Consider the following 20,364-nt stretch of genomic DNA (forward strand, 5'->3'; position numbering starts at 1 on the left):
ATGAAGATGAAGATGAAGATGAAGATGAAGATGAAGATGAAGATGAAATTATATATGTATATTAGAAAATAAGTACATGTGTATGTATATCGCACATTTCCTTCTTTCTGGAATTTCCTCTATTAAGTTTCACTTCTTCCGCGCGTAGGGACTACACGCACTGAGTTCTTTATACTTTATATATATAATAAACGAAGAAATTTTTGTCCAGGTCATCAGATCTGCACCGTTCGTTCGATTCTCTAAACTGAGGTGTCATCTTAAAGGGCTTGGCCTGTAGGTGTGCAACGAGGTTTTATTATTTCAAAAAGAGTTACCACCTGTTAAAAATTTAATTTAAAATTATTTAATTGGCAATGCTATTTAATCCGCACCGTTCATTCGATTTTGAAAAATGGGATGTAAGATTACAGGCCTTGGGCTGTAAATGTAAAATAAGATTCAAATTAGTTATTTAAATAGTTAAATGAGTTATTGCAATATGTGTATCAACCAAAATGGTTTTGAAAATGCTTTATTTCTTAATTACATACAGGAGGGTTGCCAATTGTTTAAAAACTTCAAATTCAATTTGAACTAAGATAATTGAAATATTTACCACCATATGGGTGACAGACGTCAGAAATATTTTGAAGCGCGTTGCAACTTTTAAATTTAAAAAATATTAAAATATGGGTAACAAATGAGACATTTTCAAGGAATATTTAGTTTGAACTTTGAAATCTTTAAAGAGGGTTGCCACCCTTAAAATAGTTTATTAAAATTATTTAATAATTTAAATGAATTATTAAAAGATGGGTGTGTATTTACTCAATTTATTTCATCAGTTAAAAAAGATTGAAAAAGGTTTTAGTATGAAAATACATTTATAGAGGGTTGCCACCTGATTGAAAAATCGAATTAATTTATCTTATAAGTTATATGAAATATTAAAGTATGGTTTTCAAACGAAAAAGTGTTAGAAATCTTTATTTTAGTTTGAACATTTAGAATTTTTTTGAGGCTTTTTGTTTACAAATTTTAATTCAAATTATTTTCTAAGTGAAATTAATAATTAGAAGATGGGTGTTAATAGAACTGAGTTTAAAACGGATTACTTGCTAAACTGTATAGAAGAGAGGTGCAACGTGTTTAAAAAATCAAATTCAACTTAATTTATTAGTCAAATGTAATATGTGGCACAATGTAAAACGAAAGAGATTTCAAAAAAAATTTTGTTTGAAATTACTTTTAAAAAAGGTTGCCACATACATTGTACATAGGTACATATAGAGATATATAATACGAGAAGGCATTTTTTGAAGGTCATCTGATCTGCACCATTTTTTCGAACCTGTATAGGTTTTATTTTTTGAGGTTGGAACTTTTTTAGCGGTAAACGGAGATTCAGTCGGAAATAATTTGTGAGGTTTTTAATGAGATTTTCATCTGTTTTAAATGTTAAGATTTTTCAACCTGGCAACCTTCCGTTTGAAGGCTACTTCAGTCCTCTTTCATTTGATAACAAATTTGTTTAATTTGGATAAGCGGTTTGTTTATTATTACGAAAGGACTTTTGTTTCGGACTTAAAAATATTTGGACTAAAAATATAGAAGTTCGATTTTTTCAGTTATTATTGGACTTTTTCCCAATAAGTTCGAAAAATAAAAAGAATTCAGGATTCTTGTGTGAATTTTTCAGTTAGTATCGAACTTTTCTCGGTAAGTTCGAAAAAAAAATACAGGATTCTTGTCAGGAGATCATGGCATCAAAGGAACATTGGTAAACTTTACTCTACGGCAATATTTTGCCCGGACTTTGAGAACATCGAAAAAATGACTGTTATTTTCGGTCTCTGCTTTTAAAACACTGACATTCTGGAAAATATTTTACAAAAATGCAAAAATAAGAAAAAATTATAATAAGTTTTGAAGAGCTACAAAGCAGTTTCGTATTCTGCCCATAAGTAAACGATTTCAGAGGTTAAATTTGTCAATCTTAAATAAAATATATAGAAAATACCTGCCATGTACACTTTGTTTAAAAATGACCCATATATGAAATGTAAACTAGAATAAATGTACTTTTCCTGTACTTCTCTAAGTCTAGCGAAAATCTTCAAAATCGTACATACCTACAAATGGGTCGTTCTTAAAAAACATGACCAATTGGTGTCCCCAGACTTTACTATTTTATATTTTGTTTCTTCAAAAAGAAAATAGAAAAATATCTGCATTTTTATAAATTATTATCGATTCTACGTAACTATATTATAAAAAAAAAATAATTAATTATCTGAAAATAACTTAAAAAATATTTTCAATGTCAAAGGTTTAGCAAAAACCTGTGTCCCGAGCCAATTTATAAAAATTTAATAGTTATTTTCAGTTGAAATAAAATTGAAAAAAAAATAATATTTACAATTTTTGTTATTCAGTTTGTGTATATTAATACCATATATAGAAAAGAATGATGAAAAATAATTTTTTTGTATAATTTTTATGAAGAAAATTGTGTCCCCAGGTTTTGGTCCCCTCTGTTACGTCCACTCATTTTATTGAAAAATGTTTGTTAAACGTTATGACGCGTATATTTCTCTTATGCTTCTCCATCATAACTTAGCTAAAATCAACAAAATGTGTTTTGAACTGTTCAGTCTTGTTTAGTGCGTTGTTGAGTAAGGAACCCAATTGTATGCCGGGTACGTACCCTTATTCAGTGTCAACTCTGTTACTGTTGAAAAACGGTGAGTAAAGTGATTTTTTATTTATTTTATAATTTTTTTATAAATATTTTATGTACATTAATTAAGTGGACAAATAAATTCTCCAAAATTCGAATAAAAAGCTAAAATATGGTATTTTTGAGTTAATTTGTCCCCTCTGTTACCGGTCCACTCTGTGACTTATTAACTCCAAAAACTCCAAAAATTAAAAAAAATACTGCTGGTTATGGATTCCTATTGTTGATACCATCCGTAACCACATGAGGCCAATTATAAACATATTTGGCCAACTTAATTTTTAAAAATTACAAAATTCAGAATGGTCATGTTTTTTAAGAACGACCCAAATCCCTAAATTCCTCCTTTTGACTGATCAATTTCCAAATGCCGTACCATGTTTGCAATTTCACGCTAAATCAAGTAGCTTCATTTGATTTCCAACTGGAGGTCACTTCCCATTTCTTATGCTTTCCATGTCAGCATGAACAACCGGAAATTGAAAACTTGCTGCACAGATGCAATAAATAACCTGCACTTACACATACATACATACATACATACATACATATGGCATATTTGTTTATTCAGGCATCCATAATAAACAGTCTCGTACACAAATCCACCTACACAAATGCAAGCACAGACCTGCCAGCCAGTTGATATGTATATGCCAACGCAACGCAGCAACAGGCGATTGCAACGAGTTTCAGCAGCACCGAAATGCGATATTTGCTAGCCAGTTACCGTTGCAATTTTCGTTGTTGTGACGGCGTCATGCCAGTCGATTTAAGCCACAGTTCCAAAAGTGATGTTGACTTGAGCCGCTTTTGTTGCTACATTTGCTCTTGTTAAATCACATTGAACTCATCAGCGTTGGACTTCACTCTTCCATATCGCATTTCAAAAATGTCAGAGTGGTTATTTTTGTTGTAGCTCTAGTTGTTGTTGGCGTGGCACTGTTTTTTCGGTTGATGGCTCTTTTAGTGAATTAGCCGCTTCACAGTTGGGTGGGTGGTGGTGGTCAGTTCAGTTGGCACTGTTGTGACATACTGCCTGTTAGCTGACGGTTGGTCGGTTGGTTTATGGACATCAGTTTTTTAAACGATACTGCATTGGCGGCGGACTCCTCGTTTTGTGAGATATTTGATTTGTTTTTTTGGCAGAAAATCTGATACCCGCTACAGTCTGCAGAGAGAATGAAAGCTGCGCTAATTGAGTTACAAATTGAAAATATACCAAAGTGATTTGGATTTTCGAACTTGTTGGTAGCAAATATAAAACCGTTTAAAAAAAGTTGAGATTGAATGGAATTTAGTTAGAGTGTTAACATTTTAATATCCGTTACTCGGCTGTCGGCTTTCATTTAAACATTGATGAGTGACGAAAGATTATTTTACTACTTAGTTACTCATTCCGGGAGAAATTTTTAGTGGATTTAATGCTGGTATTACGAAGCACCTAATACTCAACCGTTTTATTAATTGCATAATATACTCTGTTTTCTTCCTTGTTCGCTACCGGAAATGAGCCCTTGGTTGTATATAAGTCGCCCTGTGTGAAAAATGGTTTGGTATATAACGGCTCGGTAACCCTCAGGTATCATTTGGCTCGATGCCGACCCATGCTCCTAGAATAAAAATCAATGAGTTTTACTTATAAACCGTTGAAGATCGCAGAGTTTTAATCAATTTAAGTGTGATGGACAGTTAAAAAATTTGATATGAAGATAAAGTTGCCTGAACTCAATCAATTCTGCGCAGTGGTAGTGAAAATGTTCAACGCCCTCGATCTCCACTTCATTTAGGTAGCTTTGATAGAAGTTGTTTGTTGGAAAGATTGTCTCCAAGATATACCACTACTTTAACTTCTCCTATTATGTGTTCCGTTCAGCGTTACTACCTCCTGATATGGATAATTTGAAAGAAATAAGAAACGTTCAAATCATGGTCGCTATTCAGATTTAAGGAATGTTACTAAGTTTACTAGAGTTTAATTGTCTTTGTGTTGTGCAATTAGATCTTCCTGTCTAATAGGTTTGCATAATAATACTTAAAGGTTTCGTTGTTTGGAACCAAGACTGTCGGCGTTGTTGTTCGATCCGTTTGACCACTCGACAATGGGTAGGTTAGAGTAGGAGGGCGTGTTTGGAATTTTCTATACCTTCACACCTATGTAATAGCTATGTACTTTGATGTCATTATCCTAACGAATCCACTGATATCCCTACTGAAACTGTTCCATCTCAGAGACGTTTGTAGCCATTTTTCCAGCCAACTCATTCCCTTCAATTTAGCAATGTCCGGGACACTGCATACAGTGAGGTGGCACATCCATACAATTCCCGATTTCACTATTATGGATCCTATTACCTTCAGTGCTGCTTGACAGTCGACAGAGATAGTGGCTTTAACTTCTGGAACCCTACAACTAAGCAAAATCCTAGCCCTTCTCTATACGGCGTAGATCTATACTTGGAAGACACTAAAATCGTTTGGAAGCTCTTTGCTCCACCTTTGAGTCATCAGTGTATATGAACATACTCCCCTTTGCTACTGGTAGTCGAGAACCTAATAGAAACCTTATTATTGGAGTCCCAAACTGGCGTAATATAGTCAGTGCTGGTTTCCATGTCAGCTTTGAATCCATTAAGACGACTCCTTTTAATTTCATTCACTATTGCTGCATGTCCGAAATTGTTGACTTGCACACATTGGCTTCCCTGAGTCTGAGGGCGGTTGTAGATTAAATATCTTATTAAGCCGTTCCTGGGGAGCGCTACTCATCGCTATCGATATTCGTAGGCATGCAAGTCATTGCACTTTCGCTTTTATTTTCTTTGTCTAGAGTTCTGCATCACAGAGGAATTAATTACTATAATTGAAGTAAACTTTTGCGATAGCGCGACCTTACACAAGCATTCTCCTTGGGCCGTCACTAGATATAGCGAACTTAAGTAACTTTCAGATAAGCTGTTTGAGTAGATTTTGGCTATTATATCGATCGCAGCCTTGTACAGCTAGATGGAGTTCATAACGGCACAAGTAGCTTAGGTACCCCCGTAATCAGGCAGCGTCTGATTATAATGCGTCCGGATATGAGTTGACTGGCTTGGCTTGTAGCAAAAATTTTGCCATTGGCCTTTTCATTTATTTCCTCTATGACGCTTAAGTTCGTTAGATCTTTTGCTATCGCTGCAAACTTTCGATTCCAGACCACGTTTTTTTGCTCTTTGCGGTGTCTTAACTGAGCGCTGTCTTCACAGCTCGTTAGCATTGGCGATCTGTCCTTTTCAATACGATTCGCTGGCGAATTCCATTATTATTGATCTCGCCCATAGAATATCCTATTGTGAGTAACTTCATGAAGTCTTTCTGAAATACCCTGAACTCTGAGCGGTATGTTTGAGGTGGTTGCCACCTTCTAAAAGTTTACAATGTCTACTGATCTTGGTTCGATCTGCAACAATCAAAACAGACGACGCTGGGTGGTGAACTTTTTACTGGAATGCATTGAACGCGCGGTGTTGGCGGCGCAGGCCGCTTCTCACTTTTGTGAGAGAAACTATGCTTTGGTCTTCCCATGCCAGGTGTACAAGTGCTGGTGCCTGCTGTTGCATTTGCTTTTCTTCCGTAGGTAAGCTGATGAATCAGAGATGCTAAACTATGCGGGAGTTATTTATTTTTATTTTCGTCATATTTTCATTTCGTTGAAGTCACTGTAGAAGATCCCCAAAGACGAAGCTGCCACAGCCTCATCTCATCTGGATTGTGTTTTAAATTGCAAGGAAAAAAAATCTGACCATAAATTTCCAGAACATTTTTCTCGCACTTCAGGAAAACCAACAAAGAGTATATGTATATATTTTAATTTTTTTCTGAAAAATAGCAAGAAAGAATGCTGCCAGTGTTTTGTGGAAAACGAAGTTTCACTGAATTGAAATTTGAATGCTTTACCTTTAATTGTTGGTACATATTTTTTGGCAAATTCGTTTGGCATGCATATTCATCACTGCACAAAAACATAGCACTGGAGCATGAAAAGTGCTTGCATATGCAAGAGAAATGGTCGTAGTGCTCAGTTCTTGCTATTGTCAAAGTGCTAAAGAATGCAAGTGGAAAGGTATCGTTGCAGAAGCATTTGTAACAGGAGCAAGAAAAATTTATGAGTCACCAGCAGCATGAGAAATTGTGCAAAACATGAGCTCGGTGCCATCGTGTGTCATGCAAGGGTGCATGTGAAAGCGAATATGGCAAAAGCCATGTTGTGAACGAATATTCATAAGCTGGTAACAATGCATGTGACAATTTTTCAGCTGGACAATGGCAATATAAGTGTTGGAAAATTAAACATCTGTGCTGTCATGTTCGCGTTGAAACGTTAAAACAGAATCTGAAGGTACTTGGCAAATTGAAAAATATATCGGTTTTTAACTCTTTAACAATGAAGAAGAATTATATTTAGTGTGATTGATTTTGGCTCTTACATAAGTACATATTTTCAAAAAGAAGGAAACAATGCTGGTATATGTCGCAGCAGAGGCAATGACAATATACAATGAGCTAACTCCTGAGTGACCTGGCACCCAGAGTAAAGGAAGCTCATTATGTTTACCAATTTAGTCGACACTTGCATTGCGGAACTAGTTTGGAAGCAGGCTGTGACTGAAGACACGTAAACTCCTTCCTATCCCCCTATTTTTCAACACGTAGCCCATGGCCTTGAAGATTGGAAATACCTCAGCCTCGAAGGCCGAAGCATATTTCCCAAGATAAAACTGAAGATTATCCCCATTAAATTCGATAAAGACCCAACATCGTGACTCAGCATCAGTTTTGGAGCCATCAGTAAAAGTTTGACAATATGTGAGTCCAGGCTGGAATTAAATCAGCATTCACCCTCAGGGTACCACTTCAACAAAGGTAATCCATCGTTCTTTGAAGTTTACCAAGCAGATTTCACACGCTATTGATGGACTCTCACCGCCACACCACTGACACCTAGCTGATTATTGGTCCGATCATAAAGATATAAGTTAAGAAGATTCCCTTTGGTGACACACACCACGTTTTGATAAAGACCTTGGAGGTCTTGTACTCCACGTGGGATTTCTGGTTGCATTCTAAAACGTCATAATACAAAGCATCAGTCTCTTTTGTTTCTAAACCTCAATAGATTATAATGCCAAATGTGCGCAACTAAGGTTAGATGCTAGCGTTCAATTAGACTGCGCAAATTAGATGTTTTCTTCTAGTGCTGTTTAGAAATAAAAAGACTTATACTTTGTATTTTAAGTTTTTCAATGCACCCAGTATTTCCAATTGGCGTCAGTTGGTCAAGAAGAGAAACTGCTGGAATTTTTCATTGGAATCGCTAAAGGTTGAATAAATTAATATTGCCAAACATTTTTTTTTGCCTCGATAAAAACTAACCGGCACCTTAAGGACGGATGAGGTCCTTTTTCTCTCCTCTTCATCGGCGACTTTAAAAAACAACATGCCAATGTTGCCAATAAACATATATACGACCAAGTTTTGGACATCGAATTCTGGATCTAAGATTTCGATCTGGAATATTCTGCTAAAAAATAATTAGGAAACCCGAATCTTTCTAACCCTGACATTTTACACGAAATACCTTACTGTTGCTTGTTGTCTTAAAGAGTACCGCCAGATATTTGCACTTGAAGCTCTCCCGAGATGGCTTCTTCTTCTTTTGGATGGGCATTGTTACCGCATAAGGGATTTTGACCGAGCTCAACAAAGCACGACAGTCGCTTATTTTCTATGCCTATGACGCAAACTCGAAGTATCAAATGAAACCACGTCAATTTCTCCCTGGTCTTTCCATCGCAGAGGAAGGCTTCATATTTCTCTGCTACCGCAAGTGGAATCCGCGTTTTATACTCGAGCCAGTCGTTGTATTTTAATCCGCCTCATTACGTCATTCACGACCATACTCACGCTTTTTGTTTCTGTATCTAATTCCAATACGGCAACGGAAGGTGTGACTGTTTTTACCGATGATATCGCTGTTGTCGCCAAAAAGTTTACGCTCTTGTGGCAAAATTTACCTGAGTGGTTCAGTATTCAGCTTTTGTTATCTTCTCCAACATCTGATTAAAGATATTACACGTAAGGGAGTCACCCTATTTGAAAGCTGTGTTGGTATCTCCGAGGAGCGACTCTAAGGCCGCGATGAAACAAGTTTACATTGATCCTATAACCGAGATTGAGTAAAATTTTTAGTTTATTAAAACACTATATGAAAGTTTATTGAAATATTTTTAGCCACCGGGCTTTAGAGAGCAAAATAGCGAAAACCGAACGGAACTTCATGCGATATAGCCAAGCTGTTAACTTAAATTTGAAACCAAAGTCTTTTTCACTGACATAGTGTTGGTTATCTGCTAATATATAGAATTCTTAACCTTACAAAACTTTTGACCGATTTCTATAAATTAACGCAAACACAGTGTCTGAGTGCTTCAACCTGTCCCCTAGAAACAACTTTCGATTACTTTTTTAAATGCGGTCCGGCGTACGAATTACTCTGAATGCAGAAAAAATATTTTGATAGCGCCATGAAAAAGTTTACCAAGTTTTATGATTTGTTTTTGGAAAGCTTCTACTTTTCTTGTGTGCATACCCATGCCGCACGAATCGTTCTTTGAATGTCTATTAGTATTTTCATGCATTTTATTTTGAATGAAAAAGTCCTTGCTTGTGATTTTTTGTTTGCAAGGACTTTTACCACGTCTCAGGAGAGCATTTCCGTTTTCAACAAATACATATGGACAACAACGACGCCAAGAAAAAAAAAATGGAATTGGTTTCACTTTTGCACTTTGCGTTTTGCCCAGGGCGGCACTTTTAACTGCCGCTTAACGGCAATTCGCAGACACGGTAGTAACTACCTATATATACATACGTACACTTTCGTGGGTAACCGTGCTCTTGTGCTTATTGTATTTTGCCGATGCCCTCCCCCCCATAGCACACCTCATCTTCATTCTGAACTTCAGCTGACAGAAACTCTGCCTTACTTTTTTAAGTTTCGGTTTTCACTTGGCGTGTTTGCATGTTTTTTATGGTTTGAAGAAGTTGCGGCTCGTATATATATAAGTTTTCATACAGGTGTACTATATGTATGTCTGTAGGTGGGTAGATATATTTGCGTGGATATGGATATGTTCTTGTGCATAAGTTATGGTGATTTCGTTTCTTCCAAAAAATATTTATTACCCTTCCCCGGTTCAAAGTTTTGTTGATGTTACACTTAACCCTGTAAAAAGGCATGTTTTTGCCTTCTTTTCCTTGTCTAGCTCACACATTTCATAATATTTTCGTTTTAAACAACCATCTGATTTTGACGGCAACCATCTCCCCTGACAAAGCTGCACAGGACAGAGAATGTGCCTCTTTTGCCTTACAAGAGTGTGAAATTTTAAGAAACGAACAGGCTCTTTTTATGGGAGAACTTTTTTCATTATTAGTTCGTTTTTTTTGTTGCAGGTATTTTTTTTTAAGTTTTCTTTTGCTTCTTTAGTTAGCTGTCATTTTAATGCACGAACTTTACACTTGCTAATTTGGTAGTGTGTTTTTAATAAAATTTACAAGCACTTTTGGCTTTATTTGATGATGCTTAGTTAAAAGTTACTCGGGAATCCCCCAAGTTGTTCTGAATGGATTGCATTAATGTTTAAGGATGGTTCCGCGTGGAGAAGTCTACGTAAGTAGGAAAAACTTTTGACTGCCATTCACCTGGAAGTGGCCAGAAGATGTTCTTTTGAATACAGTTCAAATTGCAGCTGACTTCGTCCGGGTAGTTATATCCACGTATCCTCTTGGCAGCGACCTGTGTTAAAACTTGCCCACTGAAATAGAAAAGCATGGTTCGAATCACACCAGGCAGAATGTATAAAGGATTTGACTTGAGGGTATGCACCTGAAATAATCGGATCTTAATGGGGAAAATGCTTTTGCCCGGCTGGTTTAAGTCCCCACGATGGACGATGCAAGGAGAGGTAAGCGTGGTGTTGGATTTGTGGTGGGAGAGAGACTTCGTCGCCTACTACTGGCATCCTACCCGGTGGACAAATGTCTAGCCACAATCTACATCAAAGCGAGACTATTCAATATCTCGTTCATCTGTGTACATGCCCCGGAGGAATATCAAAATCGTGCTCAGCGACTTCAATGTCAAGGTGGTCAAGGAAGGGATCTTTGGCGCCACTGTCGGAAAATTCTGCCTCCACGACGAAACTTCCGTTAAAGAACTAAGGCTGATCGCCTTCGGTGCCCGAAACAGGGTATTACCTACTACGCTTCAGCATAAAAAGATCCATAAAGCTACATGCCTGTCTCCAGATCGAAAAACGAGAAACCAAATAGATCATGTTGTGATAGGCGGAAGGCACGATTCCCGTATTTTAAACGTACGTACACTCCGAGGACCAAACATCGACTCGAACTACTATCTTGTTGCAGACAAGATGCGCATCCGCCTCTGTGCACATCTGCTCTCAGAGAGAACTCTGCAAAATCCGACATGTACGAGCAGTGGAACCACACTTTCCGCTCACTTGGTAGGTACCGCCCGCGAAGAAGTAGTCGGATTTTAGCGAGCCCGAAGGAACACGTTATACTATGAGGAGTGTCAAGGACCTGCAGGGAGAAAAGATGCCACCTACAGGGCACCGCTGCAATCGTGCGCAACGCGAGCCATGTGGGACAGATATAGGTATCTGAAGAGGAAAGCCTGACGGATTCGTCGCAATAAAAGGAGACAGGGCGAAATAAGGAGCATAAAGGCGATCCAAATATCTGAATTTTTGCTCGAGTTATCGTGTACAGGTACAGATGGAGATACACGTAGATAAAGCTTAATCGACTTCTCTCTTCATTTTGAGGATTTTGGTATAAATACTTATGCCTTTATCTACATATATGGATTCCTTTTTCTCTTATAAACAACCGTTATGCGAACAAAGTCATAATAGCCTTGTTTACTTGTGCTCTCGGGTATAAAAACGAAAGGCAGCTCCAACAAGGAGCTACATAAGCACATGCGAAAACCTTACGCAGATCCCATGGGTGGATAATTGCTGCACTAGCGAAAGTTGTGACTTTGTTGCTACATACATACATATACGCACTTAAAAAGGCGCACCACAGCGATAAGTACAACACATCCGGCTGTCAACCAAGTAAACAAAAGCAACAACAAAACCACCTCGTAAAGCGATTAATGCTGTACCCAGTTGAGGAGTACTAAAGTGAAGAATTATCGTTTAGCTGTGAGCTTATCGTATACTTGAAGTGGAAAATTGCTGTATCCGTAAAAGATTTGGCATAAACGCAGTCGAAGAGGAGAGTTGTGCTTGCGACACACATGCGGTATAGAAATTAAGTTCTCAATATCAGTATTGCAGTTTGCCGTTCATACGTTGCAACTGTGTGTTATTGATACCAAATCGAAGAAAATTTCAAAATTTTTAAATAATTTTTTGAGGTTTTGAAATTTGATATTAAAATTCGACAAACGTGAAAAACTTTGTTACCATCGAAATAAAAAAATAAAAAATAGGAAAAAGTTCGAAAATGATGCATTTACTCCAAAAAAGCTCATACAATGACAGTCTTTGAAGCTCAATATTGCATGATAAATTCATAGGGAGAGTTAATCGCTCGAATCGCATCTTTTTAAATTTATTCTATAGTAAAAAAATATGTCAAAACTGTCAAAGTTTAATATTTTCAATCCCGGGTAGGTACTCTTCAAAATTATTTTAAAATTTCGAAATTTTTGTGGATGTCATATATGTAATACTCCTATATTGGCAGTAAGAGCTAGTACCGTCCGAAAACACTACAGTACAGATATATCAAAAAACACGTACGAAAGAAAAGGAACACATACTTTTATAAATAAACATGTACACAACACATTTACAAAAACGGCACTCAAGTACACAATACATTGACAAAAACAGTACTAGACTAGAGAGAAGTTAGCTTACTGCCAATATAGAAGTATTACATATATGGTGGATGTATTTAATTTATTCGTAGAAAGAAATAAAAGTGTGTCGCATATAAAATTTAGATTTTGACATGTCAGGATGTCCTATACCATCCGTCCAGCCCATCTTAAATGGAGGGGGAATATTTTCTATTAAAAAGCGATAACATATGAGTTATCAAATTAGGGATGCTCAATATTTTGGTTGGGTCACACTGGCCGGAAGTCAAATTTTTTTTTAATTACACATAAATGTTTTTACTACAGATTCGGACTCTGAGGATAAAACTACGTAACTTTCATTTAAAACCTTTCTCCCGAAAGTGCCATTTACAACCTCTAAATCACCTTCGAACTTCAACTCGTCCTGGACTTTTAAAAAGAATGAAAATGTTTTTATTGGAAAACCAGGTTAAACTGAGCGGGAGTCCATTCCAGTACCAGAAAAATTTTCCGACAAAAGTTAAGTATTTTTGTACGTAGAGTATGAATCTGTGGTAAAAACATGCATATGCCAAATAAAAAAATGGACTTCCAGTTAGTTTTTCCCACTTCCGGATGTCGGTAATACGACCAAATTCATATTTATGCGTATTTGCATTAAAAAACATTTCCCTCCTAGGACACCTTGTATAAATAATTTGAAAAAAATTTAATTTTTAAATCCAATTTACTTCAAAAGAGGAAAAGATTTACCAAACCCATTTGCACTCCTTTCCCCTATCACACGCGCCTCTGACTTCGACGTACGCACTCATTTGAGTTTGTGTACATACATGTGGGTGGCTACGAGAGCTTTCCTGAATTATTGCGCTTGACACAATTGCACATAAATGCGGGCTTGTACTCTTGCTTCTGCAGCTAAGGGCGCATGCAGATATGCAATCAGGGTTTGTCCTTCGACGATTTGCATAATAATTTGTTTTACCAGCGTTTAAAGTCGTAATTTAGTGATGAGGTGATTGAGCTAACTAAAGTGAGAACTTACCAGCACTTAAGTGCGGTGAAATACTTGTACGCTGTGTTATTAATTTAAGTAACAGCAACGGCATAAAACGATTACAAGGGATGAGATTATAAGAGAGAAATCGTGATTGAAAAATATATGAGAAAGGAGTTATTGTATAAAATGGTTATTAGGGTAAAATCATATTCGGTAAGTGCTGTTCGTTTCTGTTATAGTTATTTTTTTGGATACACATAACACGGAAAATCATAGATTTCCATACGATAACTGTTAAAAGAGCCTCCGATATCTTTTTTATCAGGTCTCTTTTCAGTCGTGGCTATCCGAAAGACACTATGTTATACATGTTTTTATCTCTTCTACGATATTAAAACTATGCTTGGCGACTTTAGCGCTAAAATGGGAAAATAAGGCACGGAGTTATCAGCCCTCATGAAAATACTTCCGATAAAGAAGAGAGGCCGATCGACTACGATGCGCCAGGGAACATGTTAGCTAGTATTACCACACCGAAACCTCCACAGAGCTACAATGGTATCCACCAATCAAAGAACCAAACACCAAATTATCAGGTTATGATAGATGAAAGATAAGCAACGATCGTTTTTGACGTGCATTCCATGTGAGAAAGGAATACCGACCCGGACCACTGTCTTGTTTGGTTAAGGTCCGCATGCCCCTCTGTATGATAAAGAACGTGTATCGGACAGCGCGAAAAAAGTCGGCAATTACCTCTAAATTCTGCTTAAACAAGAAGCTCACAGTCGCCTGGATATAAACGGGCAGTGAGATACGATTTCCAAATCTCTTCATGCTGAGGAAGAGATTATTGGTTACTGAAACAAACGCAGAATGACACTGGAAGAAGAGGGACACCTCTTTTTTAAAGGAAAAAACAATAGACAGAAAGATGAGATTGCGAAGAAATTGACATGCTAGCAGGCATAAATAGCCTTCTTTTTCCAGATAATACGGAAATAATTTACGAATGGTAAGTGACGACCAGAGTAAACTTAAGTTATGATAAGGGAATTCCTCAATTTATGTATTGGAATGATAATCATGTCCAAGACTGGATGGAAGCAACAATTATTTTTTTATCCACTCGCCAGTCGTTTGTCTTTTGTGCTAACTGACGCCAATTGGAAATGCCAAACGAAACGAGGTCCTTCTCCACCTGGTTTTTTCCAACGCAGAGAAGGAAGACTTTTCCTCTATTACCAGAATCGCGGCCCGCGTTGAATATTTTCAGAGCAGGAGCGTTTCAGTCCATTCCAACGACATGGCCAAGCCAGCGGAGCTGAATTTTAATTTGCTGCACTATGCCTATATCGTTGTAAAGCTCCCACAGCTCATCGTTAAATTGTGTGCGGTATTCGCCATCGCCAACGCGTAAAGTTCTGTGGCCATCCCAAGTGAATGGCAATCAAATGATTTCCACTTCTGCGCACGAAACCATCATCCGAATAAAATACACAAAAGATAATTTTTACAGCTATTATGTACATACGGTATTATGTCCCATTAAGTGACAACATGACCGCAAGGGTTTTCTTTCGAAGCAAATGTGCAATGCATATACCACATCAATTAATTAATATTTAAGTGTATGTAGCTGCATATGTGTATCATGTGTAAAATTTTACAGTAATGTGCATTGTGGCGGAGAGGTAATGTGTATTTAATCAGTAAGAAGTAAAAATGTTAAGCTACTCAGTCATTTCAGCTGTCACTTGTCCTTCGAATTTCTTTTCGTTATTATTATAATTTGCACTGCGCTTGTTGAACATCCTTTATCGTTTTGTCTTTACTTCACTTGCCGTCTTCTTAATTATATCTACGCTGTTGACACAATTGCATCGTGTGACCCCAATTTAAATTTACTTTTGGGGGGCGATTTCAATTTACGGAACTATGCGTATATCCCTGAGTTAAATTGCAATGTGAATATGGAAGTTATTTTCCTACTTAAGTGCACAGGTTGAGAATTGTATGTTGAAATGCATTTAATTAAGAGCCGTCATTAAGTAGAACCACCACTACGCGGTATTCAATGCTTACTCGTCTCTGTGGTTGCTGCTTAAGGTTGAAATGAATGGTTTCGAATACCTTTGTGTGAGCGCATAAATATGTATGGATTAATTCGCTGGCTGCTGCAATGAAAGCTCAGAGGGGCAACACTTTCACTTGGGTAGGCGTTGGAAATGTAAATAAGTGTTGTAAATAATTAATAAATGCGAAATTAAAATACATAAACACCTTTCACAGAAGCATTCGCATTTAATGCAGTGGTTGGTTGACCTTAATTTGCTTGCACTCCATGGCGTATGAGTAATTTGTACACTTGCGATTTTGTGTGCAAGTCAGTGTTGCCAGCTCTCTTCTTCAAAAACTGTAAACCTCCGGAAAGAGTTGTGTTTTTGACAATAAAAATGTAACCTTCAAAAACGAATTGAGTTTGTAAAAAAATTGGAGTTTTTAATTTTATTAAATATAAATAACAGAAAACTTTTCGTTTAAAACAGGGATGGAAAATAATTATTATTTTTTAATCTAAATTAAAAAAATCAACATTTGTAAGTTTTGTACCGCAATTTTAAGTATACTCACATATCTGTCTCATTGGGCATATACATAGATTACTTTTGAGTAGGCTATTTTAACAACACTTGTTATTTTTAAGTCAGCCAAACGAAAATTTTATCAATTTAGCTATTCAGTAAGCACTTCCCTAACAACATTCGTTAGCGCTAAATCAGTTGTTGTCGTTAACGATAACACAGGCTGCTTTTTTGGTGTTGGTCTAGTTTTGTGTTGTTAACAAACATAAAAAGTACGTTCTATAATTTTTTCGTTTAGAAGAATTTTTCAGCAACATCAAACTTGCACATTATTGTACGAAAATTTAACGGGAAACCTGTATACTTTTTTTTTGTATTATTCTGACAACATAATTGAAGTTTCACGAAAGTTTGTTGAATTTTGTTTAAATATTGCACAAGGTATGAAATTAGAGTTTATACGGTTTTAGATTTAAAGTGCACTATAAAAAATGTAACATAAATTAAAAAAAATATATGTAGTTTGTTAAATCTTGTCTGTATCTGTTCCGGTTGTAATTTTCCAATAGGGCGTAAACCAAATATAGAGAACTGGAAGTTAAAAGGTAATAAGAATTGAATAATTAAAGTTTTCAATTTATTACGTGTACATCGTTTATTAAAAATCATATAAATATGTCTTTATGTATTTGCATATTTAAATATTTCTTTATTAATCATCATGACACTAGCATAATAAAATCAGTCTTGAAAGTACATACATACATTTGTGGAAGGAATAAAAAAAGAAAAACGTTCTATTTTGACCAGTTTTGGCTATATTACTTTTGTTTATTAGATGTTTAATATTTTTGTATAAAGATCTAGCGCATTATATAACACGCACCATATAAATCTACTTTTAAAACTTTATACAAAAATTATAAAAATTCAAAAAATTATAATACTAATTCAACAAATTTTACCATAATCCCACAAAAATCTCAAACTTTTCATTAAATTTGTTTTTTAAATTTTGGGTATGCAGTTTTATAGCCCATTATATTTAAATAGGTTAAAGTGCAAATTTGAATACGCTAGAAAATCGCGTTGATTTTTAATAATTTTTTTTTGGCTGACAGTATTGCGCATTTTCTTCCATATAAAGTATGCTCGACCATGCTAAAAATTTCTATGGAAGAAAATGCCCAGCAGCGTCAACAAAAAATTTATTAAAAATCAACGCGATTTTCTAGCGTATTGAAATTTGCACTTCAACCTACTAAAATTTAATGTAAAAATGTCCATACAGTGATTATTTTTAACCGATTTCCAAAAAAGGAGGAGGTTATCAGTTCGTCGGAATATTTATTTATTTTTATTATTTTTATTTTTTATGCATGTTACCGCATAACTTTGGATCACGTCAACCGACTTAAAATGAAATGAAAATTAAAATAAACATTCTACTTGTAACTAAAAATTAAGAGTAAATAGAATCAAAAAAAGATAAAAAGATAACAAAGATAAAATAAGTTCCTAGAAATTCAATAAAATAAAACCAATACATTATTCTTTTTAAAATAATATTATCTTAAAATGAAATCAAGGAAGCAAAAACAAATTAAATAAAATAAAAAATTAATAAATTAAATAATTTAAAGAAGCTTCTAAAAATTTTATGAAACAAAAAAAAAAATATTTCTTTTTTAACAAAATAAAAGAAGTTCCTAAAACTAAATGAAATAAAAAAATTATTTTTAAAACAATAATGCTGAATTGAATGGTAGAAATTTTAACGACAAACTTGCGCATTAAAAAAATATTCTTGTAATTACTTTAAAAAAATAGTCATTAAATAAATTCATAAATAAATGATAGAAAGACGCAAATTTCATAATCAGTTCTTTTTATATTAATTAGGGTTATTTTGATACCGAAAAATGATACTAATTAAAGTTTTATTTTAATGCAACCTGTATTAAACGAATGGTGATATTTTTTTTTTTTTTTGTGTGAACTAACATGAATACCATCAATTTTAGTAAGGCTGAAATTAATGCACGTAATCATGGTTTCATATTCCACCACGCATTCAATCATCTTATTTCTCTCATTTCTCATATTTCGCAAAATCCCTCTCGCGAAAATTCCAAGGGCTGCCCTGTTGTCATTGTTCATGCTTACATTAAATTATTTCTTAGTAATTGTATAGTTTACAAAATTCAAAAATTGTCATATTGTTTTAAAATGAAATGAAAATCTGAAATCGATACTAAAACCACCATACACGTTTCCAACTTTTTTGCGCCAAGCCTTGTAAGTTCTCTTTTAATTACTCAACTACCTTCCGCAGTTTTCATTCAGTACATACATCGCCGCTAGATAATTGCTTAATTTTTGCACAACCCTTAATTTTAAATCAATTTAGCGAAAGCCAATGCAAAACAGTAATTAAGTCTCTACACACTACGGCGGAACGATGTGTCTCATTAATTTCAAGTTCTCACAATAATCAAACTCAACTTATTGCCTGAAGAATTGATATAAAACACAAATTCGTAGCCAGTGTCTTGGTCAAAATTAAGACAGCGTTCAACGAGTTTTGTTCGTAGAAAATTTTGGCAGCAAAAAATGGTTAAGAAATTATTTTTATCAAAGTCCTTGGTCAATGCGCCAGTTGACACAGTCGCATTTTTCAACATTTTCTGGATGTGTTGGAAGGTAATGGGCATCTCAATCAACTCAAACAAGTGGTACATATGGCTCTACGATGGCATCGTAAACATTTTCATTACCATATTCTATCCTATACACCTGACTGTTGGCTTGTTTCTGGTGCCTACGCTTGCGGATGTCTTCAAGAATTTAGCCATAAACATAACCGATGTTGCCTGTAGCACCAAGCATTATCTCTTTCGCTATAAGTTGCCGAAAATTCGTGAAATGCAGCGGCTACTAAAGCAATTGGACGAGCGAGTTGTAGCCAAGGACGAGCGCGATTACTTTCATGAAAATATACGTCTTGGTGTGCGAAACATTATGCTTGTCTTCTGCGCTTCCTATACAGCTGACGCTTTGGCCTCAGCCATAGACGTGCTGTCCAAAACTGAGCGGGAACTGATGTATCCGGCTTGGTTTCCTTTCGATTGGTCAGCAAACAGGTATACGTATTACGTTGCGGTTTTCTATCAGATTTTCGGTGTGTCCATGCAGATCATACAGAACTTAGCACACGACACATTTGCGCCGATAAGTTTGTGTGTAATGTCTGGCCAGGTGCGTTTGCTGGCGATGCGGGTGGCCAAGATTGGTTATGATGAATCGAGAACACTGTCGCAGCATGAACGCGAGTTGAACGAGTGCATTGAGGATCACAAGAAGTTGTTGAGGTTAGTTAGAGAAATGCGTGGTTACATTAAATTATATTAATTTCCATTTATTTCATATTTAAAATATTTTATACGTTGTATTTCAAGGATTTTCGATCTACTGCAAGACATATTTTGGTTCACTCAAATTGTACAGTTTTCCTCGGTTGGCTTGAACATTTGCTTGACTGTTGTGTTTCTGTTGCTCTTTGTTGAAAATATCTTCGGCTATGTTTATTACACGGTTTATTTTATTTCCATGGCTGTTGAACTTCTACCGGCTTGCCATTATGGCAGTAAAATGCAGGAAGAGTTTCAGGACCTCCCTTACGCGATCTTCAAGTGCAATTGGATTCCACAGCGTAAAAGCTTTCATCAAAATCTACGCATCTTTACGGAGCTTTCGAAGAAGCCACTTACACCAACGGCTGGCGGAATTATAAACATTCATTTGACATCGTTTGTTGCAACTTGCAAAATGGCTTACTCACTTTACACTGTTCTAATGAATATGAAGTAGAGTGAAAAAATATTTTAAAAGAAAAAAAAACGATTTCTATGTATATTCTCCTTTGGCATTATAAAAAAATTCTTAATATACTTATTGTAGCTGAAAACATAATAATGCACATATTTAGTAAATTTGTTGATCAAATGATAGTCTATTTATTTTCAGCACGCAAAGTAGAAATGAAATAAAGAAACGCTAAATTTACTTCATACTTTCTACATTGAAACTCGGATTTTAGGACTGCATCCCG

General features: G+C 35.7%; 1 protein-coding gene across 1 annotated transcript; it reads left to right on the forward strand.

Annotated features, from left to right (window-relative positions):
* Positions 1-18,866: 18,866 nt before the first annotated feature.
* Positions 18,867-20,123, forward strand: LOC118741648 (odorant receptor 33b-like). Its single transcript, XM_036473629.1, has 2 exons — positions 18,867-19,624; positions 19,712-20,123. Exons 1-2 carry the CDS (start codon positions 18,867-18,869, stop codon positions 20,121-20,123), a joined length of 1,170 nt encoding a protein of 389 aa, XP_036329522.1.
* Positions 20,124-20,364: the final 241 nt, after the last annotated feature.

Source organism: Rhagoletis pomonella, unplaced genomic scaffold (assembly GCF_013731165.1).
Source record: "Rhagoletis pomonella isolate Grant_MI unplaced genomic scaffold, Rhpom_1.0 Rhpom_scaffold_00006, whole genome shotgun sequence".
In the NCBI taxonomy this organism is placed as follows: domain Eukaryota; kingdom Metazoa; phylum Arthropoda; class Insecta; order Diptera; family Tephritidae; genus Rhagoletis; species Rhagoletis pomonella.

Coding starts and splice junctions, on each gene's coding strand:
- LOC118741648 (XM_036473629.1), top strand. CDS start 18,867: ATGGTTAAGAAATTATTTTTATCAAAGTCCTTGGTCAATGCGCCAGTT. Junction 19,625..19,711: donor GATCACAAGAAGTTGTTGAG/GTTAGTTAGAGA, acceptor TTGTATTTCAAG/GATTTTCGATCTACTGCAAG.